Source organism: Podarcis muralis, chromosome 3, assembly GCF_964188315.1.
Source record: "Podarcis muralis chromosome 3, rPodMur119.hap1.1, whole genome shotgun sequence".
Lineage (NCBI taxonomy): Eukaryota > Metazoa > Chordata > Lepidosauria > Squamata > Lacertidae > Podarcis > Podarcis muralis.
This window is the reverse complement of record NC_135657.1, coordinates 27,430,670-27,457,634: the sequence shown is the minus strand read 5'-3', so window position 1 is coordinate 27,457,634 and position 26,965 is coordinate 27,430,670. Positions and strand designations below refer to the sequence as shown.

Genomic DNA, 26,965 nt, shown 5'->3' with positions numbered 1-26,965 from the left:
CTTTGTACATTTTCTCTGAATTCTGTTATTTGTCTGTGCAAAGTGTAACTGCTAGGTGAAATTAAGCTTGCTATTTTTCTGTCACATAAACATGTCTAGTCAAAGCTTGTTTGATGATAAGAACTCAATTCTGGAAATCATCCCTCTCCCCACCCCTGACTTTCACTCATGTATGCTTTTGTCTGGAGTATGGAAAACACTTATGCATGTCTCTGTTATTATATACAAACTAAAAATGTCATAACATACAAATGCAAGAAGATCAGAAATACCTTGCAGATTTTATAATCTGCTGAGCCAGAAACAGACTTTCTCCATTGCCTTCCCTTACATGTCATATTATCATCAGCTGTTCCCATATCCCAAAAGAATACTAACTACTGATCGATTGCCCGGACATGTCTGGCTGTGGCCTACACGTGCCCCGGGTAGTTCATTTATTTGCCACGGTGGATTTGCTAGAGTGGAATTTAATCAATAGCTAATTCATTAATTCTGGTCCTTGAGTATGTAGGGACCATGCAGTATAAAAATGGCTGGCTGGCTTCAACTTTGATTGAAATATGACAAACACTACAGCTGGCAGTTTCAGTAGGTGCCGGCCTGCATATGAATTTTTCTTATTTATCCTCCATCAAGGAATAGGTTCAAGGGGAAAATAACAGATTGTATAAACAAGGAGACATTTTAATACATATCTGCCAATGGGGAAAAGGTATGATTTCTAGGAGAGAGCCACATGGGAGGAGGGCAATGCAACTCACATTCTGCAACATGATTTTATTAGAATTATTATAGCTCTTCCTCTTTGTTGCATGTGTGTATTTTTGAGGATTGGGGAGCAAGTGGGCGGTGACTTTTAAGAAGTATTTTAAGGCTATACCATTATTGTTTTTACATACAGTTGGTTTAAATGTGTTCTCACAATGCATTAGGCCATGGCAATCTCACCAAGTTGTGACCCATCAAGCAGCCAAATGCAACCCGTGACATGTATCCAATTTTAACTATTCCTATCAGGCAGCAAGCAAGAACAGGAATTTTCTCGAGACCCTCATACACTGTCAGACATAACCTGTGGACTATGTTTAATTTGCTGGGATATAAGTTGTGCAAGTTCTGCAGAAACTGTTATTAACTACCCAACTTGTTCAGTGTCTTTGGGATGATAGCCACTTATTGTAATGGAAAGCTAATCTCTTCTAGCAGCTTAGCCAATGTTTTGTGGTAATGAAAGATATCCAGCGGGCATCGCTTGTATCAGAAGGACCTTTTGTGCAGTTCTGGCTCAGTCTTGATTCAGTTGGTGAGTCAAAGGCCCAATTCAAACAATCTTGTATGAACCTGTCGTTCGCCCATGGAGTCCCATCAGTAGCAATTAAACAAAGAAGCCAGATAACATTTCCAGGCAAAGTGGAGACTTTAAAAGTGAGGTGGGAACTTCAAAAGTGAGGAGTCAGAATGGAGATGATCTGGTGGTTTCTGGAAGCATAAAAGTGCAAGCACGAAATTCACAAACCATTGGAGATAAAAATTAACTGCTTTTTTTTTTTTTTTTGCATAAGATTCTACTTTTATTTTTGTCTGTTCATATCTCACACCATAATAAGAGTCTGCTGGATCAGGCCAGTGGCTCATCTAGTCCAGCATCCTGTTCTCACAGTGGCCACCCAGGTGCCTATGGGAAACCTGCAAGCAGGACCCAGGCACAAAGCACTCCTGTGGTTTCCAGCAACTGATATTCAGAAGCATGACTGCATCCAACAATGGAGGCAGAGCATGACTATCTTGAGTGGTAGCCATGGGTAGCCTTTTCCTCCATGAATTTGTCCAGTCCTCTTTTAAAGCCATCCAAGTTGGTGGCCATCACTGCCTCCTGGGGGAGCACATTCCATAGTTTAAATATGTGCTGTGCGAATAAGCACTTCCTTTTAGCCATCCTGATAAATTTCATCTTGTAAAAAAAGATTAAGAACAAAAACAAGGAGCACCGTGTCAAAAGCAGTCTATGCTTAAATACTGTTTACTACATATTTGCTTAGCTCTGAAATAATATACACTAAGATGTATATCCAGCCTTCAAATAATTTTAAGGGTCTTTCTTTCTTTCTTTCCTCTATATGTTTGTCAGTAATGTCATTTGTATGTAAGGATATATATTTTTTGCCTTGAGTAGAATATGCAGTGAATATAAAATAGACTTTCACAGACTATGGCATTAATTCAGCAAGTCAGATGGAGATTTCAGAATAATAATGGTGACTCTACAAGTAACCTGTGAAGTTATCCCTTCACAGGTGACATTAATCCTTCCTCTACATATTGTTATTGTTATACATTCCTCTGTTTATACCTCAAGGTGGTGGAATAATAGTTCACTGTGTTATTTTTATTCTGTAAAAATGTCAAAGTTTATCTCAGCTGCTGCTATCTGAATTTAACCATCTCACTTTAAATGAATGCTAATTTACAATGTCACCAAGTATTCTGACAGTAGTCATGTAATTGGGCTTTAACATTCTTTAAAATGTATGTTGGGAATAACATATGATAAGTGCGTGATCCTACTAGAGTGAAGCACTAGTAAGTCCATCTTTCTAATAGGAAATATTTAAGCATGTGCCTAAGTCTTAATTGAACTTATAGAACTCAAAAGAACCTGTCTTTGCCTGGTTTGTGTCCATATTTTATAATGCTACAGTCTGGTTTTGTGGACACTTATAGCAGACAGCATTTAGCTCCGCCTATTAGTTGAGTGAATATGGCAACAGAGATGATCAGGTCTGCAGAACCTACAGGAAGGGTCACAGTGCAGTGGTTTGCCTGCAGAAGTTGCAACTTCAGTGCCCAGCACCCCAGCTCCTGCCAAGCTCACAGTTCGAAAGCATACCAGTGTGAGTAGATAGGTACCATTGCAGCGGAAAGGTAAACAGTGTTTCCATGCGCTCTGGCTTCAGTCACAGTGTCTCGTTGCGCCAGAAGCGGTTTAGTCATGCTGGCCATATGAACTGGAAAGCCATCTGTGGACAAACGCTAGCTCCCTCACCCTGAAAGCGGAGATGAGTGCTGCACCCCATAGTTGAATTTGACTGGACTTAACCACCCAGGGGTCCTTTACCTTTACCTGTTCTTGTTGAAAGTCCTGTCTGTCAACCAAGTGCCAGTACTTCCCAAAAGTAGATTGCCCTGCCCTGGTACTCCTGAGAATCAGAAATTTATAAGAAGTTCAAATTTTGCTTTTGACTATCCAACATATGCTTTGTAGCAATTTGATGTATTAATATATCATTCTATGGTACCAAAAGAAAGGTTTGTTTTTTAAGACATTGAAAACACTTGAGAATAATGGTTACACTGAAACAGTGCTCTGTCTGTTTGAGGTATTTCTATTTATATACCACTTTTCAGGTGGATCTCTCAAATCAGTTAGCAAAATACCACTCCAACAATGATTTACCTTAGCCAGAGCTTTGTAACTCATAGCTCTGTTGCAGCAATGTTAAAAGGACACCTGTATGGATTTCAGTTTCAGCAACAGCTAAATGGAACTCACATATCTTATGAGTTGTCTTACACATTAATGATTTTTGTTGCTCTAGGTCACTTCAGATTAACTGGGCATCACCAGGACAACCAAATGGCATCATCCTAGGATATGATCTGTTACGCAAAGCTCAGCGACGGTGCACCGTGCCACAGCAGCTATCAAAACATCAGGGTGGAATGGCATGTCTGTCCTTGCAATGTGATATCCATGAAAATATCTGTGGAGGCCTGTGCTATAACCCACAGTTTAAGGTAACATCAATTAACCTGCTGGTGAACCTGCTTTTATATTAAGATCTACTGAGTGAGTTCCACCTTCAGAGCTGAGGAGACTCATTATTGAATACAGGGGCTTTTCAGTTGTTCCACTGCACTCTGTAACTCACTCACCAGCAAAAGTTGAGTATATAAGCTAAAGAGAAAATTATGAGGTTGAAAGTCCATGGCCATGATGGCTTATATATTACAGGAACCAACCCAGGGGTACCCCAATTGCACACTCTGTCCTTAAGGGCTGAGCTATTCAACAGAACTTAGGGGCTCTCCAGACTGGTGTCTTATTGTGTGTGTATTCTGCAACATATTCTTGACACAATAATAGTGCATTAGTAATGGAGGTGTATCCAATGCCGCAAGAAGCACAGTCAGGTTTCAAAACAACCTTAAGAGATTGGAGAACTGGGCCCAAGCTAACAAAATGAATTTCAATAGGGACAAATGTCAGGTTCTACACTTAGGCAGGAAGAACCAGCTGCACAAATATAAGATGGGGGACACCTGGCTTGAGAGTATTGCATATGAAAAGGATCTAGGGGTCTTATTAGACTACAGGCTTAATATGAGTCAGCAGTGTGACGCAGCAACAGCAGTAAAAAAACAACTAATGCTGTTCTAGGCTTCATCAACAGAAGTATCATGTCTAGATCAAGAGAAGTACTAGTACCACTCTTTGGTCTTGCTCAGACCATATCTGGAATACTGTGTCCAATTCTGGGTGCCACAATTTAAGAAGGATATTGAGAAGCTGGAACGTATGCAGAGGAGGGCAACCAAGATGAACAAGGGTCTGGAAACCAAGCCTTATTAGGAATGATTGAGAGAGTTGAGTATCTTTAGCTTAGAAAAGGGGAGACTGAAAGGAGATGTGATAGCCATCTTCAAATGTCTAAAGGGCTGTCACATGGAAGATGGAGCAAGCTTGTTTTCTCCTCTGGAGGTAGAACACAAATGAATGGCTTGAGATAAAGAAAGGAGATTCCGACTAAACATCAGGAAGAACGATGGTAAGAGCTGTTTGACAGTGGAACAGACTCCCTTGGGAGGTTGTAGACTCTCCTTCCTTGGAGGTTTTTAAGCAGGATGGCTATCTGTCATGGATGCTTTAGTTGAGATTAATTGCATTGCAGGGGGTTGGACTAGATGATCCTTGGGGTCCCTTCCAACTATGAGATTTTATGATTTATTCTACTTTAGTTGGTTCTGGGGTGCTTCCCTGATGCTGCCACATTACTTCTGTCTGGAGGGGCTGTAGCACAACAAAAAAGTGGGGAAAAGATAAACAAGAACATTTGTGGTATAAAAAGTTATGAGATTTCAACAGGAGGTTATGGGATAAGTCACTGACTGAAAATGAAACGGGGCCGCCCCAAAACCTTTGCAGTCACAAACATCACAAGCACAAATCATCATGAATGTGCAAAAAGGAGGACATCTGGAGGAGCCCATGATGTCCTGTTTACACACATATCCATAGCATTGATCTGCATGCTGCAGCTATGTGATTGTGATGCTTGCGTTACAGTGGAATTAAATTGTGCTGCTGTATTATGGGTTGCATGATGCCAGCATATGCCATCACAACTGATAACCTTGCAGTACTGAAGCTTGAGCCAATGTTTCTATATGCTTCAATTACAGTGAATCCATAGTAACTGACTGCTTTTAGATACACATCTGTTTCCAACAGTCTTGTGCTACCTATATTATTATTTTTTTTAAAAAAGCTGACAGTAAAAAGTATGAGGAGATGCTTATACAGCTTCCTCTAGTGCATTTTATTCTTATCATTTATCATAATCTGCATGGCAAATATTAGTTTATTGGGATGATTAGATGCCTTTTTGGAGACTTACTTGGTTGAATGATTTGATGCCACTTTACAGCAAATCCATTTAGTTGCAGCTACAAGTGGGTGGTTGTTTACGTGACAATGATGAGCAACTCTGAATGTGGGCCTATCGTGCTTTGTCAGAAATATTTTAAAATTATGGTCATTTGCAGATTAATGGTCATATTAGTTGCAGTTTAGGAGTGGGATCAATAATGTAGTCAGAGAGTAGGAGTCTACACAGTTTTTTATTGACAAATGAGGTAGAAAACTCTTAGTTTGAAGGTAAGATTTAATGTAATGAAATAATGTCCCTATTTGTCAACAGCATCATCACACATGCAATGACAGCATGTATTCATAAGATCGCTGTCAGACAAGACAGCAATTAGGAAAGTGAGTTATCTGAGTGATTCACATCAAAATATAAATTACAGCAGCTGACACAGCCTTAGCTACGTGTTGCATTTAGCACTGGGAAAGTTTAGCCCTTTATTGTCTCACCTGTAAGGTTCAAATATGCATTACTGCATTTTTGAGAATCATTCCCAGTATAAGTTTTTTGTTTGTTTTTTTATTTAGTGAACTTAGTACCTTTATAGTTTGTTACCAGCTGAGAAAGAAAACACGAAGGGAAATATATATTTGTGTACAGACCAGGAATATGAATATGAAACTGCAGTTTTAGTGATGTAAAGGGCTGTAGTTTTATAGATTTAAAATTTAAGTGTAAAAGGTTCTGCCATGAGTTGAGTTCTTATTCTTAACTCATCCCATCTCTAGTGCAGGTATTAACACACTTTGGACCAGGCAGCACAGGCACCTTGCTCCCATTTAGAGTGGTCCCACTCTTGCTCAGAGACCATAATGAATTGCACCATCCGGCTCCCCATAACTCACACATCTATCCATGTTCTGAAGAAGGCATGGCCCCCAAGGGTGAGGCAGGCACTAAAGGGATTCTACTTCCTGTCCTCCTTAAAAGTTGTGGAGTACTCTTTTCATGTGCTATATTAGGGGTACCCAACATGGTGCCCTCCAGATGTCATGGACTACAATTATAGTCATTACTGAGCATTGACCATGTTGACTGGGGCTGGTGGGAACTGTAACCCAAAAGAATTGGAGCGCACCACGGTGGCTGCATCCTGCTCTAAAGGATGCCTTAGGCTTCTCAACAGCTTCCCATCTCTTTTTACCTTTAATCACACTGACCTTGTCAATTGTAACATATTTAACCAAATACATGAAGAAATTAATCAGATTTACTGATAAATCAAGCTGCCTCCCATGGTAGTACAGAATAGGTTCCCCTGGAATAGGCTTTTGTGTCATGGGTCAGGAGTCAGCTTCACCTGCTGAATAGCAACCTGAAGGGGGAGAAGGGGGAGTGACTCCACCTGCAACTGATCAGCCTTCAAGGACACAGAGGAGTAGGCACTGATGAGAACCAGCTGGCTTCAGCCTTCTTAAACAGAGCTCTCAGCAGCAGACAGATTCTGGAAACAACACCTGTGGTTCCCTACTTTGTACTTCCTGCTCTCTGTCTGGGCCCTTGGTTTGTGATCATTGGATTTCCTGACCTCTGGATTGTCTGACCACATGGTTTGCTGTTTGCAGAACCCTTGGAATTGATTTGACTTTGTATGCTGATTCTGCCAGGTGTATCTTGGAGACTCTTCTCTTTGTTTGACCTCATGCTCCACCAAGCTCTACACACTGTTGCTTGGCAGCAGGACGACAACACTTTTGCCCCCAAAGAAATCAGTTTTTAGGCTGGTTTCCAAGACTACACTAAGCAGGGGACTGCTGCTGCAGGAAAAAGCAGTTTTTGTGTGCCAGGGGTATTTGTCCTTCAGAAGCAATTTTTGTGTGTCCAGTTCTTGTAAGGAGAGGGCCAGCACAATAACCTTTATCTGGGCCAGATTATAAACCACACCAGAGAAGAATCTGAGGAGTTCCAAGGGTCATAATTTGAGATGGTAATTAGTGAGTTGGCCTCTCTGTTCGTCGACTACACTTAATACAAGCTGATATGGTGGATGGTGAAAAGAGGATCATTGAGAGCCTTGACTGAAGACATTGCAGGTGGCTTTGTCTATAAATTATTTGAAAGCTAAATCATCCTGCTATGAGCCACCTTCAGAGGGTTGTGCCCTGAAAGTTCTCTAGATAGTCAGCCAGACAGGCAGGTGCTAGAAGAGATTTGCTTTCTTAGCTTACAATGTTTCAGAACAGAAAAAGCCTGCAAGGAGGAACAAATGAATGCCATGATGAGAAAGGTAAGTATCCAAGTGTATCAATACCATATAGTGCCATTTGATATCTGTAGTGCAAGAAATTCACTAAGAAAAAGACTATAATGGGATTTTTAAAAAAAACCATTCATTGGGTCCAGCTCAGCTGTGATCATCTTCATCTTAAAAATGAGCTATGCTCTTTCTGAAAATAAAGAGCGAAACATCTCTTTCCCTTTCCTTCTCCTTTACCTAGGACACAGTATGGCCCTTATACTATCTGGTTCATGTTTTACTTCCACTGTGCTTCAGCATTGGGCACAAGAACTTATGTCAGTAGAGTGCCTTCCGAAATGTTTTATCCAATATTGGGTCTGCCTTTTGCCTGTTGCCTTTAGCAAAATAAAAGCAAAATATAAAAATAAAGTTTATTCTGCATTACCTTTACAGCCCTTCATAAAGGATCTGTACAGTGTTGACAGGGACTTGTTGCCACAGTGCAGCAGAGTCTTCAAACCATGATTCTTCCATTACGTATTTCATCTTGAGTGCTGATTTAAAGGAAGAGAGTGCAAGCAAATCTATGAATTTAGCATCTTAAAAGTTTAGTGTATGAGCATGTCGTTAATTAATTAAAAAGTGTAACTAATCCCAAACTGCAATTCACTCAAGGCCAAGAGGTACCAAAGAAAGTGATAGAAGGAAACACAATCTTAGGTGTTAATAAGGTGCTTTTAAAATAAGAGAATATGTTTATCGGTGAAAGTCACCAAAAGAAACCAATTAATATTCTGGATGATAAGCATCTTATATGGCATCCTTCTGTGGGTAGGGTTAGTCAAAACTGTAGCATTCACATTCTGTTTCCACTAAGATAAAGTTTTCAGATCTTGGCTTCATAAAATTTAAATGTTTATCATACACTGTAATCCAGAACCTTAAAAAGTAAAACAACCATTTCAGTTACAGTCCTTGGAAATGTAGGTCTAACCAACTCCAGTATGCATCTTCAAAGTTGAACTGAGTGAAACACATAAGGGAACCTAAGGTTATACCACTATATAGGTTGATAAGTTTATTGTTTTGCCTTGGGTATGTGTTTTTGGTATGTGGATTTTAATGCTCAAGTAAGTTATGCTAGAGACTAATGTCCTTCAATTAGCTGCTGAATTAATGTGGATTTGCAACACACTATGCAAATAACCTCATTATTTATTACATTTGTTTCCCACATTTCCTCCAAAGAGTTTAAGGTGGCACACACGCTTTCCCACTTGTCCATTTTATCCTCAAAACAGCCTTGTGAGGTAGGTCAGTCTAAAAGAGTGTGACTGGCCCAAGGTCACCTAATGGCCTTCATGGCTGAGTGGGGATTTGAACCCTGGAATGCCAGACTCTAGTCCAACTCTCTAGCCACTTCCTCACATTATCTTATTACTTTAATTATGATCCAAGTCAAAAGAACATTTGTTTCCATTTGTGGGAGTTTGAGCATGGTAAGTGGGTCTTGTGGATGTTCTGACATCACATGCTGAAAATTCACTCACAACCCATGGCTTTCAAAGTTGTAGGGCAGGATCCAGGCAATTGTATTTAGAGCACAATGCAGGACACCTGAAGACAATCCAACCTGCTTGCAAAATTTGAGGAAATTTGGGAGAAGCAACCAGTGCAGTGAAAGGATCTTCAAGTGGGAATTAGAAGTATGCTTTAGTGCAATGACCAGGGCCACTTCTAGTAACCCAAGCTGCTTGTACTGGCCCACCAGGTCTGTCAAAATTGGGTACCTTGACCAGGATTAAAAGGTGGGGCATCTCAACTGGTAGGGCTTGAGGCTTTTAATCTCAAGGTTGTGGGTTCAAGCCCCACATTGGGCAAAAGAATCCTGCATTGCAGGGGGTGAACTAGATGACCCTTGTCCATTCTTCCAACTATAATTCTATCAGATGAAGGTCCTGGGTTTTGCAACTCATGCTATGAGTAGGCATGATTATGTATCATAACATGTGTTTAGTTGGTCTCAGAATAAGATTTCCTCCATTTGTGCTTTTTTGTCCAACCCACAAACTGCAGCTCCTTAAAATACCAGGGAGTGGTGTGATTTAAAACAAATTCTACCTGCATCCCTAATTCCTATTAATCTAGGTAGAACTAAGTCAGGTCCATTGTATGGACTATAATTAGGTAATGAAATATTTTCTATTAAGTAGGATAGCACATACCGGTATATGGCCCTATGCCTGATTACGCCATCCACAGTTGCTGTTCCTAAATAAAATAGGATGAGATAATACTGACCTTATGAGAACCCTGGCTGCTTCTGCACCTAAATAAAGGAGGATGAGATAATGATGATCATTACCAATTTCTGTATGTTGGCTTTTTTCCCTTCCAGAATATGACACAATCCTGACATTACTTGAATGCATTCTATTTTATGGGCTGATAATGCATATCCTCTGGGCTTCATACCAATGCAAATAGTAACTGTCTTAAAATGCTGCCAAAAATGCTATTTTGCGATTTACAGCATGTTGCATATGATGTTACGGAGCTATGTAATAGTATAGTGAAGCATGCAAATGTTGGCTAGCTGGATAAATGAGCTTCAGCATTGTGTTGAGTAGGAGCAAATTGGTAAGCTCCTTCTTAGGCACATAGTGACAGCTACTTTTAACAAGAGGTTGTCTCAGGAAAGCATGACCAGATTCCCCATGGAGAACTCGATGACACAGTCTATCCTTGCAGAAAACTATTCCTCAGTTGGATGGGAGAGGTTCCTAACATGTTTGTTTATGCCATTACAAGTCAAGTTGCAAGACAATATCAGGCTGATCCTAATTACCCTAATCAGAAATGCAACATCTATCCAAAAGTGTCCAAATGCCATGCTTGGAAGGGAACTGCTCAATATGTTTGTGAGAGAGGCAGACCTGTTCAGTCTCTAACATAAGAATATGACAGGAGCCTCCTGAATCAGGCCATTGGTCCACCTAGTCCAGTATTGTCTTCTCACAGTGGCCAACCAGATGCTGGGGGTTGAACCTGAGATCTTCTGCGTACAAAGCAGATTCTTTACCACTCAGCTGTGTCCCTTCCGCAGTTTCATTTTCAGTCTGATCTTGTTTCCTTAGTATGGAGGTGCATTATCATATCCCCAAGTGTGAAGATAAGTTTCCCCTGAATTTGTAGCAGGGGAGGAAAATATCTCCCACCAACCCCAAGACAAAGGTGTCTCTTCTATACTTCTCAGATCTTTAAAACAGAATTTTGTTTAATAATTGTCTTGTAGCGAGGCAGACGCTCTAGTAACAGTAATTCCTAGCAAGTAAGTATGCAAATACACATAGGATGGAATAAATTAACACCAGTGCAAACTTGCAGTGCATAAACCAAACAGGATTATAGTTATAGTCATACGCACATTTGCTAGAGACAGGAGTACCGCATTTTTCCATGTATAAGATGATGCTTTTTGCTAAAAAAAATTAGGCAAGCAGGAGATTGGCAGCGGCGATTGGGCGGGTGATTGGTGGCTGCGGCAAGGCCTGCTGGCAATTGGCTGTGGCTTCAGCAATTGGGCAGGCGATTGGCGGCAGTGGTGAGGCAGGCAGGCGATTGGCAGCTGCAGCAAGTGGGCGGGAGGGCTGTTGGTGGCGGCGAGCAGGCATACAATTGCCGGCTGCGGTGAGGTGTGCAATTGGCAGTGACTGTGGCAAGCGATCAGCATTGGCGGGTGAGCGATTGGCGAAAGTGACCTCCCCTACCCTCCAAAAAAGCTAGACAACTTTATTTCTTAAATACTGGGTTTCAAAAAATAGGGTTGTCTTATACATGGGGGCGTCTTATACACGGAAGTATACGGTATGTCTTATTGAACTCAGTGGGACTTATTTCCAAGTGCAGTATTACAATAACTCAAAATAAGTGGGAAAAGTACTGTTGTTTCACTGGACAAAAAGAGGTCCCAAATGTGAAGTCGGGGTTCTGAATTTTAATGCATCCAAATGAGTAAGATTTGAATCTTACTCATTTGGATACTTTAAAATTCAGAATTTGGACAATGGGGTCATTTCCAGCTCTGGTTTCCCTGCCATTTCAGGGAAAACTCCCCCCCCCCTCCATTTCTGTCAATCTGTGATAAAGGAATCAGGGGAATATGTGAGTTGCTTTGTTTTACCGATTGACCGCATAAAAAGCTCAGCTTCATAAACTGTGTTAATTTCTGTAATTTTCTTTATCTTCCACTCAGTTTGATTGTTAGCATTTTCACCTGTTTAAAAGTAATTACAGAAGGAAATGTGAAAGTCATAGTATCATTGCCCTGCATGCTCAGAAGAACTCAATGGGGCTAATCACGTGAATAATGTTAGTGCCTAAAGGAATAACGGTACTGAACCATAGCAAGCCTGTGTATGCACTAGTTAATAGGTTTCCACTAATACAGATAAGTCGCTGTTGCACCATCAATCTGCCAAAGTATAGATAAAGATTTTCTTGCTGCCATACATTTCAATTAAACTTACGAGCTGATGGCTGTATGTGAGGCCGAGCCACAGAAGGCTTGTACTTAAGAATCTGATCTCACCTGGGCTTAGATAGACTGACGGTTGAATTATAGATATAGACATTTAAGGGAGGGGGTGTGGAATAAAAAAAGAAAAGGATTCATCTTTGCCATTAGAAAGTTAATCCTCACCTTCAAAATGCACATTTTCATTCAGGGATGCATTGGAGCATTATTCAGCTGCCACCAGACTGGGGCATGTGGCTTTGGCTTTCTGATGCTTTGAACTAGGCTTGGAAATGGACTGCCTAACTTGCTTCACAAATTTCTGCTCCTTTCCTAGCGGCCGCACTGAATTAAGGGACAGCCCCATTTGTCGATTTCAGCTTGTACATTTAAGAGCACGAGGCCATAAGGCAAGCCTGTTAGATCAGGCCAGTGGCCTATCTAGTCCAGCATCCTGTTCTCCCAGTGGCAAGCTTTGCCACTTACCGTATTTTTCGCTCTATTGGATGCACCAGACCACAAGACGCACCTAGTTTTTGGAGGAGGGAAACAAGAAAAAAAATATTCTGAATCTCAGAAGCCAGAACAGCAAGAGGGATCGCTATGCAGTGAAAACAGCAATCCCTCTTGCTGTTCTGACTTCTGTGATAGCTGCGCAGCCTGCATTCGCTCCATAAGACGCACACACATTTCCCCTTACTTTTTAGGAGGGAAAAAGTGAGTCTTATAGAGCAAAAGATACGGTACTTTTAATGAGCAGGAGGTATCCGTTACCTAATGACAGGCTTGTACAAGGCTTGTACAAACGTTTTATTTCCTCTTGCATAGAGTTCTGCTTTTAGAAATTACCAAGAAAACTGAAGGGGGGAAATCCATTTTAAGAGTATTTTTTCCCCATGTGTAGTTTAAAAAGGAGCTGCATGCCCAGCTAACAAAGCATAGCAGAGATTAGACGTGTCAAATGGCACATTACTGCAACCAACTAGTGATAAAATATGCAGGGTTAAGGGGCCTGTCTGCACTATAAATTAGTTTAACTATCATTACTTCCTCATTCCCACAGAGTTTTCATTTTGAGGGGAATCTGGGGATGCTTAGCATTTTTTTTTATTAAAAAAATACATATATTCTCATAATATTTAAAAAAATATTACTCCACGGTCAGGAAGTCATTGCAAAACCTTTTTAATTCACTTTGTTGCTGTAGTTGTGTTCAGTGTAGTGTTTATAGAATGGTGGTGGGTTTATTTATAGCAGGGGTAGGGAACCTTGCAGAATGCTCTCCCCAGGGAGGGTCGTCTTGTGCCTTCGTTACATCTTTATGCATCAGGCAAAAATTCTTCTCCCTGGCCTTTGGCTAATTAAATAATCTATGGCCTTTTAAAATGGGGGTGGGTGGGAGGGGGAATTGTTTTCGCTTGTTATGTATTTTTGTGTTTTTATATTGCAAACTGTCCTGGATGAAGAGCTCTACAGATATGTAATAAACAAATAACAACAGTTGTAATAGCTACAGACCCACTCACAGTGAAAATACCTAGACAGAGATAGGTGGAATAAACAGCACAAGATGTTCTGCGTATTTTAAAATTGGCCACAAGTTTTATTGATTACAATTGTAGGTAGGGTTTGGGTGTGTGTCCATTCTCAGCCTTCAGATGGAGGGCTGACACTTGAGCAGGGTCATGCCTGGGATTATTGGACCTCCTCAAGATGCAGTTCTCCCTAGGTGGCCCCCTGAGGCTGCTGCTGGAAACTCTAGAGCCCCTCTGTCCCACACTCTGGACAGACTTCCATCAAGACCCCTCTAATGCGGGACCCTGAGATTGCACCTGTATGGGATAGGAGTCATGCAGCACTTTGCCCCAACCCTATGTTAGACTAAGGATTCCACCCAATGCCTTATCTGCCAAAAGTTGTGGCTATTGCTATGAGGAAGGCAAAACTTCCAAACGGGGGCAATCTGTTTGCAGGCGAATTCCTTCCTGGCTCCGAATGTGACAACCATTAATAAATTACAGCAAGGTCAGTTAGGCGGTGTGAAGGAAGGGAAATGGGGTTAGCATACAAACAGCCACAACATAACAGTGTGGGAGGGAGAGCTGCTCTTTGGCCGACTGCAGTCCCACATCCAGGCGCCACCCCCTTTGGCCTACCACACAGGCCACTTCAGATTTAGTGGCTAGTGGGCTTTCTGTCCTCCCTTGTGGATGGCCAAGTGGGAATCCACAGTGGCTGGCCCATGCAGGGGTTGTTTGCTCCACAAAGGTGAGGGCCTGCTGCGATGGGCTGCAGCCTCTGCCCACTCCAATACTGGGTAAGCAGTCATTATTGCTTGCAATCTGGAGTGAAAATTAGAGCGGCACTGAATTTGACTGAAACAAGTTTGGCTGAATTTCTGACAGGAGATAATTTCACCCCCTACCTCCCGCCCCCCAAAGCCGCTGAATATTTTGTGACCTTTGGGGATGTTTTTGGAGGGAACTGCAGCCTTACAGTTGGTTTTTCACTCTCTTTGTGGGTTAACGAAAACAAGACTTACTCCCATCACTAGTACTTGCCACAGTAAGTGCCCCCTTTCCAAGCATTGCATTGAAATGCTTCACGTGCCAGACATCAGGCCTTATTTCTGGAGGCACCCTTTGTTAAAAAATAAAAAAAATCAACTGGACTTTTCTATTCACACTGCATGTTTGTAATCCTTTTGATGAGGTAGAACGATATTTAAAAAGTTGACAGCAAGTGTGCAAAACTATGATGGACAATTTTATATCTGTTTGGGAGAGATTTTGCTCCACATGAAAATGAAAGCCAAATTATGTGAGTGGTTTTGTTTGACCTCTAATAAAAAGAAAAGATCAATAAGGTATCCTTTATGTACCTGTGCTACAGTAGAAAACACCTTTTCGATCTAGCAATAATAACTGTTCCTTGTAAAATGAAATGAATGTAAGTTCTGAGATTGCATTTTACAATGACTCAACTTGCTGTTCAGTAGGTGTCATGCGTACGCCATGCTAGCCTGCTTTCACAGGTTCAAACATACAAATAATTATTTGATTGTTCAAGCATATAATTCATCCCAACAATAGCCAGAAAGAAGTCTTCAGTTAAGTCCTATTCAGAAATCATTTCCATGCGAATTTTACTGCAAGGAGAAAGTGTGTGTGTGTGTGTGTGTGTGTGTGTGTGTGTGTGTATACACACACGTATTATGATCAGTGTATTTGAAGAATCATAGTAGTAAAGAAGTGATCATATGCCACAAAGGAAAAAATAAATTTAAGAAACAACACAGGTGCTTGCATTGGGAAACCCTGATTTGTATAATTATAGCTTTCTAATTCAGACACGTCCTTTCCGAAATCCAGAAATAAGAAATATATTCTAATCATGATAACATCTCAGCATCAAAAATCTTAAACTTTCCTGAAGAAACATCTAGATTAATGAAGAAATCATTATTGTAAAATATGCTTAAAGGCCAGCAATTGTAACACTAATCAGTGCAGGTTGTATGGTGGTCATATGTCCAACTCTGCATATGATAGTTCTTTCTTTTAAGAGTTGTCCTTCCCAAGTCCAGTTTAATGGTAAGAAGCATAAGGAGGGAGGGCCATGCTGCCCATCAAAAATTAGCAGCATGGCAGAAGGCTGAGCAGGCACTTATATCACCTACATTACTGTGAGATAATTTGCATTTCTTTTTTGTATACTACCTGTATATTTGCACTAGCGCCTCCTTCCAGTAACTCCTGCAGCCAAGCTGCAGGAGCAAAAGCGGAGTACAGAGGAAAAATTGAGGACCATCTGAGAAATCATGATACTAGACAAATGTGGCAGGGAGTCCAACATCTGACTGGTTATAAATCAAGGAATTCATCAGTGGTAGAGAGTACTGCTTCCTTGGTGGGAGAGTTGAATACCTTCTTTGCCCGATTTGAGGTGACACCAACAGTGACTCCAACAGGGATGCCAGAGCTATTGGCGTCACTACCTACAGGAAATGCTGCCAGGGTGGAAGAGGGAGAAGTGAGGCGAATATTAAAGGAGGTAAACACGAGGAAGGCTATGGGCCCGGATGGGGTGGCTGGCAGGGTGCTAAGAGATTATTCGGACCAACTGGCAGGAATCTTTACGAAGATTTTTAACCAGTCTCTGGTCCAAGCCACTGTTCCACCCTGTCTGAAATCCGCTACCATTATACCCCTGCCAAAAAATCAAAGATAGACAGTCTGAATGATTTTCGCCCTGTGGCGCTGACACCCATTATAATGAAATGTTTCGAAAAACTGGTGAGGAAGCGCATCTTATCTTGTCTGCCAGTGGGACTTGACCCTTACCAGTTTGCGTACAAGGCAAAGAGATCCACAGAGGATGCTGTGGCAATGGCTTTACATGCTGTCCTGACTCATTTGGAGAAGCAAGGGAACTACGCGAGACTGTTATTTGTAGACTTTAGTTCTGCATTTAATACTATTCTTCCGCATAGATTGGTGCCCAAATTATTAGACCTGGGACTTCCACCATGTTTGTGCAGGTGGATATTAGACTTTCTATCAAACCGTTCCCAAAGGGTCAGGTTGGGTTCCCACGTCTCTGCGGATCTCATCACGAATACGGGGACGCCGCAGGGGTGCGTGTTGAGCCCGCTTTTATACACGCTCTATACAGCTGACTGTGCCCCCAAATACCCCAGTAATAAGATCATTAAGTTCGCAGATGATACAACGGTGGTTGGTTTAATTACGGCTGGAGAGGGGGAGACGGCCTATAGGAAGGAAGTTGAGCAGTTGGGGGAGTGGTGCAGGAAAAGCAACTTACTGCTTAACTTAAAGAAAACAAAAGAGATCATTGTGGACTTTAGGAAATGTAAATTGAATATTCAGCCACTTATTATTGAGGGGAAGGTCTCAGTGTTTCGATTTCTGGGAATGGAGTTGAGAGACGACCTAACCTGGGGAGAGAACAGCAAAGACCTGGTGAAGAGAGCACAGCAGAGGTTATATTTTCTGAGAATCCTCCGGAAAAACAATCTCTCAAAGGACCTGTTGATGGCATTCTACCATTGCACTGTGGAGAGCGTACTAACTTATGGTCTGTGCGTGTGGTTTGGGAGCTGCACGGCCAGGGAAAAAACAGTGCTATCCAGGATTGTAAAGACGGCAGAGAGAATTATTGGGTGCACTCTTCCCACCTTAGATCAAATCTATGCTGCCAGGTGCCATAAGAAAGCGGCAGAGATAGCACATGATAGTACACACCCCGGAAATGATCTCTTTCAGCTTCTGCCTTCTGGAAGAAGGTATAGGGTTATAAAGGCCAGGACTAGCTGCCTGAAAAACAGTTTCTACGCTAATGCAATGGTTCTAAACGCAGCATAAAGTGTCTCTGTAGTATAGTGTATTTTAAAATGGGGTTTAGAGTTTCTGGGGTTTTTTGAATGTTTTATGTAGTTTTGTAGTAGTTTTTATGTAGTTTTGTGGTAGTTTTATGTAGTTTTTATGTAGTTTTATGTAGTTTTCAATTTCATTGTTCCGCAAGGGACAATGACAATAAAGATATCGTATCGTATCATAAGCTGGTGCCAAACGTATTGCTCTGCTTTCCTTTGGACCACATCAGTGAGGCCGGGGTGGGGGTTGTCTGGTCAGCCCAGGACCTCCATACATACTGCCCTGGCTTGTGCCCCAGGAAGGTCACTTCACTGTTGTCAACACAGTGGTTTGACTTCACCCTTGGCTGTCCATTCCATTGTATCTCAAGACAGACAAAAGTCAACAACAAGAGGACATGGCATGACTTTCAGCCATTATATCTTTTTAGATTTATACATACTTTCCCCTTCTGATTGTTTTCTGCAGAAAATATATTTCTAACACATCGTGTCTCTGTCCTTGTTGTTTTTAAATACTTTAAGGTGTGTTGTAATGGGATTCTGCACAACAATAAAGCAGGTTTCCGGTGCTGTGAAGACAAATACATCCCAGTTATGCATAATACATCAGGTGTTTGCTGTGGCGGTCAGGTGCATGCTGTGCAACCGGAGCATCAGTGTTGTGGTGGCTATTACACAAGAGTACTAGCAGGTAAGAGGGGGAAATAATGCAAGAATTTGACATAACCAATCTGCACAGTTGTCTTTCAGAAGAATGAATTTGTATTTGTGCGTAAATTTTAGAAGAATAATATTTCATATGATAAGAAATGGAATAGTGCTGTGATTTTTGCCCAATGTTGGAAAAGCATTCTATGCTCATAATGACACTGTTGAATGGATGAATACATAAAGTACCTACACACTTGTGTGTTAGGCATTTGTTACCTAAATAGCTTTACAATGGCTGAATATGTGAACAGGATGAGAATTGAGAGCTTGGTGTTGGTTGATGAACTATGGGTTCAAATCTCCACTGAGCCATGATGTTCACTCAGAGATCTTGGGCCAGTCACCCTCACTCCATCTAATTCTAGTGGGGAGCAGGTGAGTGCAAAATTAGTTTTGGCTCACCACGACATACTAAACTAGTTATCTTTTTATTGCGTGTATACACCATCCTATAACAAGCTCACTGCACAGCTTGCCACAAAACAGAATGGCTTCCAAGTGTGACTTTTCTCCACACAGTGCAATCTGACACTGCAGAAAATGGGTTAGCTCTGTCTTATCTGCCCATGTAGACATATACCCAATTCCTAATTAAAAGCTGTATATATTTAAGGGTGTGGGGGTGGAATCAAGATCCAGTATTACATTCCTTATTGTATATTGTCTGAGTCACTAAATACTCTGGAAAATGGGGTGCTGTATAGTATGAAATCTGTTCCATGATACATTTTTTCCCCCAAATTTAAGCTTGCCAAGAAAGAAACATCTTTTTTTTCCCCTTTGAGCAACCCTCTTAATATTATTTGCAATTAGGTTCTTGACACATTTTAAAATAGGGCAAGTACGGTAGCCCAAAGAAAGATTTCTACCGGATGTTTAATGCACAAAACTCTTTGCAGACAACTGTGAGGTCAGCAGCTAAATTGACTGCATTACCCATGGGTTGGCAAACACTCCCTGTGCTCACAAGTACTTTGAATTTCAGCCAAGCTATGCAGCACATCCTAAATTCCAGTGCCTTCAGAAGCCATTCATATATCACAATATTAGAATGCCTCCCATGATGTCATCCAAAAGGGGGGGAAATGCTGTCCCAATAAAGGAGAGTCTTTTGGTGGTCTCATTAATCTCAATGTACTAAAATAAGAAGCTCATTGTCTGTGACCTCTAGACCCATCCGGTGGTCTCTGTTAACTAGCTTAATGCTGTTTACATAAGGACAGAAAAGTACAGTGATGCAAACCATCTTGTTTCTAAAAGAAGCTCAAATTCAATTGGCAATTGTTAAGTTTCAAGCGGTGAATATTTCTAAACCGTTTGCCAGCAGTTGTTTTTTTTTTAAAGATGTGGTTTCTGCTTTCTTCTTCCCCCTTGTTTCTTAAGTGCAGCAACAAGAACAATATTGGTCACTTTCCCCCTCTCTCTCTTTTTATAATTATGCTAATAACCCCAAGCGAAATGTTAATGTGGGTCATTTTTTGATAAGGATAACAATTAACTGGTAAGACTGCATGGTAGTTTCAGAGAGAAAACATTTTCAAGCTTGGCTTGGAATGGATCCCATTTTGAGAGGTTAATGAGAAGGTTACTGATCCTTTGTGTCTTATGTCTAATGGTCCTTTTATAAAATAAAAATATATTAAAAAATCTGTATTATTTCCAATTGATGTAACTTACATACCCCGTTGAAGGCCTTACTCTGTTCAGTCATGAAATTAGATTCTGAGGAGAGCAGAGAAATGTGGTTAAGTATCTAAACTGATTATATCTCTTACACTCCAAAGGTTTGCTCATGTCTTTTTTGGTTTATTATTGACTTTATTTGATAAAGATATTTATACAGGGCACTCTTGGCATGCATGCCTTCCAGATGTTGTTTGGCCACTTTTAATAATGTGAGAGATGAACTTAAGTCCTTTGCTACAAGCATGAAGCTTAGAACTCAGGAAAGGAGTGGTAGTATTATCTTTGAGGAAAGAAGATAAGGATATGAATCCCAAAGCAAAGATGGGAAGGGGTGAATTTCCAAACTATAATAAAGTAAATAATGCTAGCGCTCATCACACTTCTCTCTCTCCCTGGGGTTTTGTGGAGAAAGTGAACAATGTTCTTTCCTGAATGTCATCTGAGAACATCGTAGCTAGCTTCCAGCAAGGTGACTTATGCCTCAGATTGCATGCACACACTAGTGGTTTTGGACAGTTCCCTTTTCAAAACTCCCCTAATAGAACTCCAAGTGGCATATTAAACTTGAAGAAGATTCAAATATAGTTGATGGAGAGTACTTCTGAAGAGGAAACTTAAGTGAAAGATAGCTGGTTCACATGTGGACCACAGCATGCATGACTTTGGATGTGTGTACAATTGTATTTTTCTGAAAACGACTACCTAAATAATTTTCAAAAACAGGAGTACCTGGCGTGCTCTGGTCCATGGGGTCACAAAGAGTCAGACAGGACTAAAGGACAACAAAGAATTTTCAGAAATGGAGAAACAGAGCAGTTATAATTAGGTGCCCTGTGCAGTATTCTAGCAATGATTCATTTCAACACTAGTAGTATCACTAGCTTGTACATGCCCAATCTAGTACAACTTGGAAACCTGCTTTGAGGGGCTTTAATAATTCATGACAGAATTAACACCATTTGAAAACCATAGTAATATCAAATAAAAAGAATTTTACTTTTTAAAAAAGTTTACCAAATCCCAGAAATCCCGGGTCTCTCCTAGCTATAGTATCTGAAGTTCTTCAACATGGGAGATACTGCAAAAATGCTCTCAGGCAAAATGTAGCACATGGTAGCAATTGTGAAGTTATATATACGGGCACGGGCCATCTCTTTTGACAGAAAAGCCTTCCTCTCTCAGCCACACCAATCCCTTTTCCTTTTTTCCTAGCCCTTTTTTCTCTCATCTTTGTTAACTTGCCCACCAGCCCTGTCCTTTTCCTTCACAGTTAACCTACTTGTGATACTGTGTAACCTGTTGGACAGGAATGATATTATAGGTGTTTCCTTCTAATGTATTACACTTTTAGCTTCACTGAAATAGTCTAATGTGCAGATAACTGTATTTGCACCCATCCATTCTTTGCCTTTTTTGTCCTTCCTCTCCTTTGTTATCTGTCTTTGTACCCTGTCAAATGTTAGATTGAAAGCTTAAGAATCCCTTTGCTTATGCTAAACCATACCATTCTATGTACATTGATGCTGATGCGTAAATAATATTAACGCATATCTACTACTGCTACTGCCAACATCAACAAATAATGGAATGGATTATGTAGATTTCCATACTGTGTTTAAATCTACAGGAGAAGTATGCTGCCCAGATGAAGAACAAAACTGGGCCTCTGTTGGGATTGGGGATTCCTGCTGCCGGGGAATTCCTTATTCCACATCAGGGAACCAGATATGTTGCGGTGGATCTCTCCATGATGGCTTCAGTCAGCAATGTTGTGGGGGACAAATAGTCAGCAAAGACCTGATCTGTTGTGGTGATGAAGAAAAGGGGAAAATCCATCTATCTACTACAGGTACTCTCTTAAATTGTTGCAGAAATATACTCTGTTCTCTTTTTTTTGCTATTAAAAACTTAAGAAAGGTTCGTCTTCCCAAAATGATTATTCCATCTAATAGAAGAAAAGAGACCTGGATACGGAACTGCTTTTAGAAGACACTTTGTGCTCTGCCCCTGTGGAACTAAATTGTTCAAAAGAGGTTGGCGAGAATAATGGGCAACATTAAAAACAAGACAGAAGTGTGCTTTTAAGTTACTGCTTTCTGCTGCTACCTTGAGGCCTGCCTCAGTGTAAAGGACTGTAGGAAAATCTGTTTCAGCTGCCTTTCACTGAGTCAGACAATTGCTCATTTTAGGGCAACCTTCCCCAACTTGGTGCCCTCCAGATTTCAGGCGCCAGCCAAAATAGTCAGTTTTCAGGGATGGTGGGAGTTGTAGTCCCAAACATCTGAAAGGTACCAGGTTGGGGTTACTTGACATAGGTCAATGCTATGTACTCCAACTGGGGCAGCACATTTCTCCACTTTTCTACTTATGTATTTCTGGTCTTGTAAAGGTGCTTCACTGAAAGCAAATTGAGAGGGACAAGATTGCACCCACTTGCTACACTGCTACCTTCCATTTATTCCCACTGATGGAGATTATTAGGGATGCTGGGATTTGAACCTGCTTTATCACTAAGCCTCTCTCTGTGTGTTTATTATTCTATTTCTTAGTAACATTTTTCTTTCCCGACCTGTAAATGTGGTAGGTTAGGTTAGTAAAGATAAAGAGACTGGCCCAAAATCACCCAGTGAGTTTCATGGCTGAATAATACAGTCTGGGTGTGGACCCACTGCTCCCCTATATGCATTCAGTGTGATAATCCAGTACGTTTCCGAGCACAATTCAAAATGTTGGTGCTGCCCCTTAAAGCCCTAAATGGCCTCAGTCCAGTATATCTGAAGGAGCGTCTCCACCCCCACCGTTCTACCTGGACACTGAGGTCCAGCACCGAGGGCCTTCTGGTTGTTCCCTCACTGCGAGAAGTGAGGTTACAGGGAACCAGACAGAGGGCCTTCTTGGTAGTGGCGCCCGCCCTGTGGAATGCCCTCCCACCAGATGTCAAAGAGAACAACTACTACCAGACTTTTAGAAGACATCTGAAGCCAGCCCTGTTTAGGGAAGCTTTTAATGTTTGATGTATTACAGTATTTTAATATTTTTTTGGAAGCCGCCCAAAGTGGCTGGGGAAGCCCAGCCAGATGGGCAGGGTAATAATAATAATAATAATAATAATAATATTTTATCTGCACTCAAATTCTGAATTAAAATTGTGCAGTTATGTCCTACTTGAAGCAAATGCTTGATATATACATAATAGCATAATAGCCTTGTTTTCACAGGGCCAACCAGTGTGGGATCTGTGACGAGCAACAACATTCGCCACACTTGTAATTTCCAGCAAGTGGTATGCAGAAGCATACTGTTGCCTTTAACCATAGAGGTAGAACCTATCCATCATGGATATCAGCCATTTATAGCCATATCTTTCCCAGTCTGCATCTTTATTGGAATTGTTTTTAGATGTTTTAACATTAATGTGTTTGCTGCTCTGGGCTCCTTTGGGAGAAAGGGCAGGATATAAATTTAATAAATAAATAAATAGTTAAAGAATAAGACGAGAGCCCATTAACCAGCCAGCCAACTTCTCCAGAGAATTGGAGCCCACCACACTTTAGATTGGTTACCCTCAATACATGATCACAGAAGCCAGACTTTTATATGCATAAAGATGGAAAAATTCATCATTACCTACCATGGAGGAATGGTTGTCAAAATTATTGGACTTAGCTGAGATGTGTTTAATCAGAGAAAAATCATTGTGGATATTTACTAAAAACATTATAGACTTTTTGCGCGAAAAAGGAAAAGTAACTTACGATATGGTTTGAGGGTTGAAGAAAATATTTGTTTATAGAAAGCTGAATTGTTGCATGTTATCTTGGAGTGTATGCTTTGAACTATTTTCTATATATAGCTGACGGACAAAGAATTGGAAGTTTTCTTTTTTTCTTTTTGGTTTGTGTATTTATTTTGATTAATTTTTAATCCTTGATTTTAAAAGGTATTGGATATTTGATATTAACCTTTGTATTCTTTTTCAAACTTCAGTAAAATCTATTTAAAAAAGAAGATCTGGTTACCCTACATAAGACTTGGCTCTAACTACCTGCACAGACAATCTTGTAGCTGTCCAAGGTTCTGTTTCTGTGTGTTCACTGCTTGATGGAATGCTACCAGCTTTCCCTGTGAGCTTTAAGCTCCCATGGAACTGGATATCTAGCCTACTTTACAGGGCTGCCACGAGGATAAAAGAAGCTGGCAGCTGTGTGACAAATAAATGACAATTAAATAAAAGTAGTTGTCTCCCCTACATTCCCTTCCCTGATAAATTAATGACTGATCAGCATTGTTGTGATAAACTGACTAGTGCCTACCCCACCAGCATTTGAAACCTCAGTTCCAAGTGATGCAGGAATAACACATTATCCTCATGTTTCTCCTGAACCAAGTCCCTTTCTATAGCAGCACATTGTGTGGCTGCCACAAGAAAGGGCTGGCTCGTAAAGCATCTCTTTATGTACTTTATTACTTAAACTCTTTTTATTTGCCTGCAGGAGCCCTTTAACAAAATCACATTGAATTGACTTTCTCACACCAAATCAAATCTCCCTGGTCCCAGTTCAGTTGTCTTTGTCAATATGTATTTTATAAATGGAGTGAATTAACAGATGCTGTTGGAAGAGAACTGCTGGGGTAGCATTTATGTTTTTACTACTCTCTCTGGGCAGATGAGTTGTGTAGGAGTGTAATACAGGTACCTTGGGATGAAAGTCGTGTTCTTCATTTCATTGTGTATATAGAGAGATATATGTGTTCTTAAACTGCTTTTCTCAAATTCATGCATTTGTAGATGGAAAAGGTTTTAAAATGTTTTCCTTTTTTTGCTTTTTCAGGCTTTGCATATTGTGCATTCACTTTTCAACATGAATTTGTTTTTTAAAGGCACAGTAGTGCTTTTCAGCATGTACAGGTAGACTAAAAGCAATAAACCTTTTAATCAGGTTTAATCAGAGATTCGCTAAGTTGCATGCTTATCTATTTTAGAAAATGTCAACTCTGCCTTTTGGCCCCCAAGATTTCTACCCCAGCATGCCTTTCTAAAGGAAAAAACACACAACAATTACATTTGAAACAGTAAAACAAATAAGAACAGCGATCAACTTCAGCAATCAAAGCAGTACCAAGAGAGGGACATAAAACAACTGGTTTAAAAAATGCAGTGCCACAGCATGTGTGACCAAAAGTCTTTGCTACCAATCTAAAACTCAGAAGGGGAGAGGGTCAGCCAAACCTCTTTCAGGAGGGAGTTCAATAATCTGGGTGCTGAGAAGACCCATCCTTGTGGCTCTGGAAACCATACCTCTGAAGGTGGCAGAACATGGAGAAGTTACTAGTAGTTGAAGCGCACAGGATGGTTTATTCAGAAAGAAGCAATCCTTCAGATAACCTCATCCTAAGCTACTTAGGGCTTTATAAGTAATAATAATTAGCACCCTGAATTGTTTCCAGAAACAAATCAAAATTCAATGCAAATGAAAAAAATTCAGTTTTTAATATGTATATCTATTGAGTACAAACATCTTCTGTCTCAAATTTATTTATTTTTGACATATTTTTACTCAGCTTTTTAGGACAAGGAAGGTGGTTCACATTAAAAATGTATGTGATTGAACAAATGTAATAAAAACAGCATCAGATTGTCATAAAACAAATGACTCTTCTCACACATAGTATTAACTGTGTATTTAATATGACCCTCTGCATATGCAAAGTCTAACCGAAGACCTGGGTTTGGAAAGCAGGCTGGGCTGGTATAATTCACTGTGAGCTATTCTGCTTCTTTGAGGAGAAGAAAGGACACAAAGAAAAGCTTTGTTCCCATGTATAATTGGAAATGTATGTTTTCCGATTTTGTGCCTTTGTTTTCTTTTATTTCCTCCAGTGTTAGAAACAGATATGAAAGCTAGGAGCTAAATGGCACCTTAAACCTAGGTTTATGGGTACAACAACAGAACGTCTAGGCACATTTTTTTTATAACTAGAATACAAAGCTGAAAATGAATGAACTGCAGCTACAATATTATGTTCATTTTTCACATGGTCCCTCACCTCCCCCCCCCCCCCCAATATTCTTAAGAGTCTTCAGAGAGTAGCTGGAAGTGGTCCTCCTTTCCTTCCACTCTGTAGAAGGAAATCTTAGACGCAGTACTGCACCCAGAACTCAGAAACTGCTTGCACTAAAGAAATTCCCTGTCACAAAATGCACCTAGAACAATGGGAGTTTCGAACACTGATTTCCTCTTTTTCTAGCACAGAGGCTTCTACCACAGACAGAGACATCTACTGGTTTCTTTTGGTGGTTACGTTACTGCATATTGTTCAGAATTCCCTCAAGGAATTAACATCCATGCATGGTTGTGTTTGTTTAGAGTCCATCCAAAATGTTCTCATGTTTACTGGAAGCCATAACAACAAGAAGCAATGTCATTATTATTTTTTACTCTTTCCTTTCCTAAGTAACACCCTTTATATTGTCAAAATAAAACATTCAGTTACAGTGACCAGCCATAATATTCTAGTTGATGGAAATAGTTCAAGTAGTCATTCGCAATGAACACTGATTCTCTGATTTGGTTATGAAACACTAAGCCTACAACCCTAAACACACTTTCCTGTAAGTAAGCCACATTGAACACAGTGAGACTTACTTCTGAGTAAATGTGAAAGAGAGTTCTGTTGGCTTCATGCAGCACAAACTTGTGCAAGTTTACTTGCAAGGAAAGCCTACAGCATTCAGTGTAAGTGTGCCACCTTAATCTTTATTTTCT

The 26,965-nt window shown here is 40.6% G+C and overlaps 1 protein-coding gene across 1 annotated transcript in view; it reads left to right on the top strand.

Annotated features, from left to right (window-relative positions):
* Positions 1-26,965, top strand: part of USH2A (usherin) — a 433,394-nt gene that overhangs the window by 288,653 nt on the left and 117,776 nt on the right. Inside the window, exons 48-50 of the mRNA XM_028724645.2 lie at positions 3,600-3,798; positions 18,324-18,492; positions 21,826-22,047. Coding sequence (XP_028580478.2) covers positions 3,600-3,798; positions 18,324-18,492; positions 21,826-22,047 — 590 coding nt within the window. The remainder of the gene's footprint in view (positions 1-3,599; positions 3,799-18,323; positions 18,493-21,825; positions 22,048-26,965) is intronic.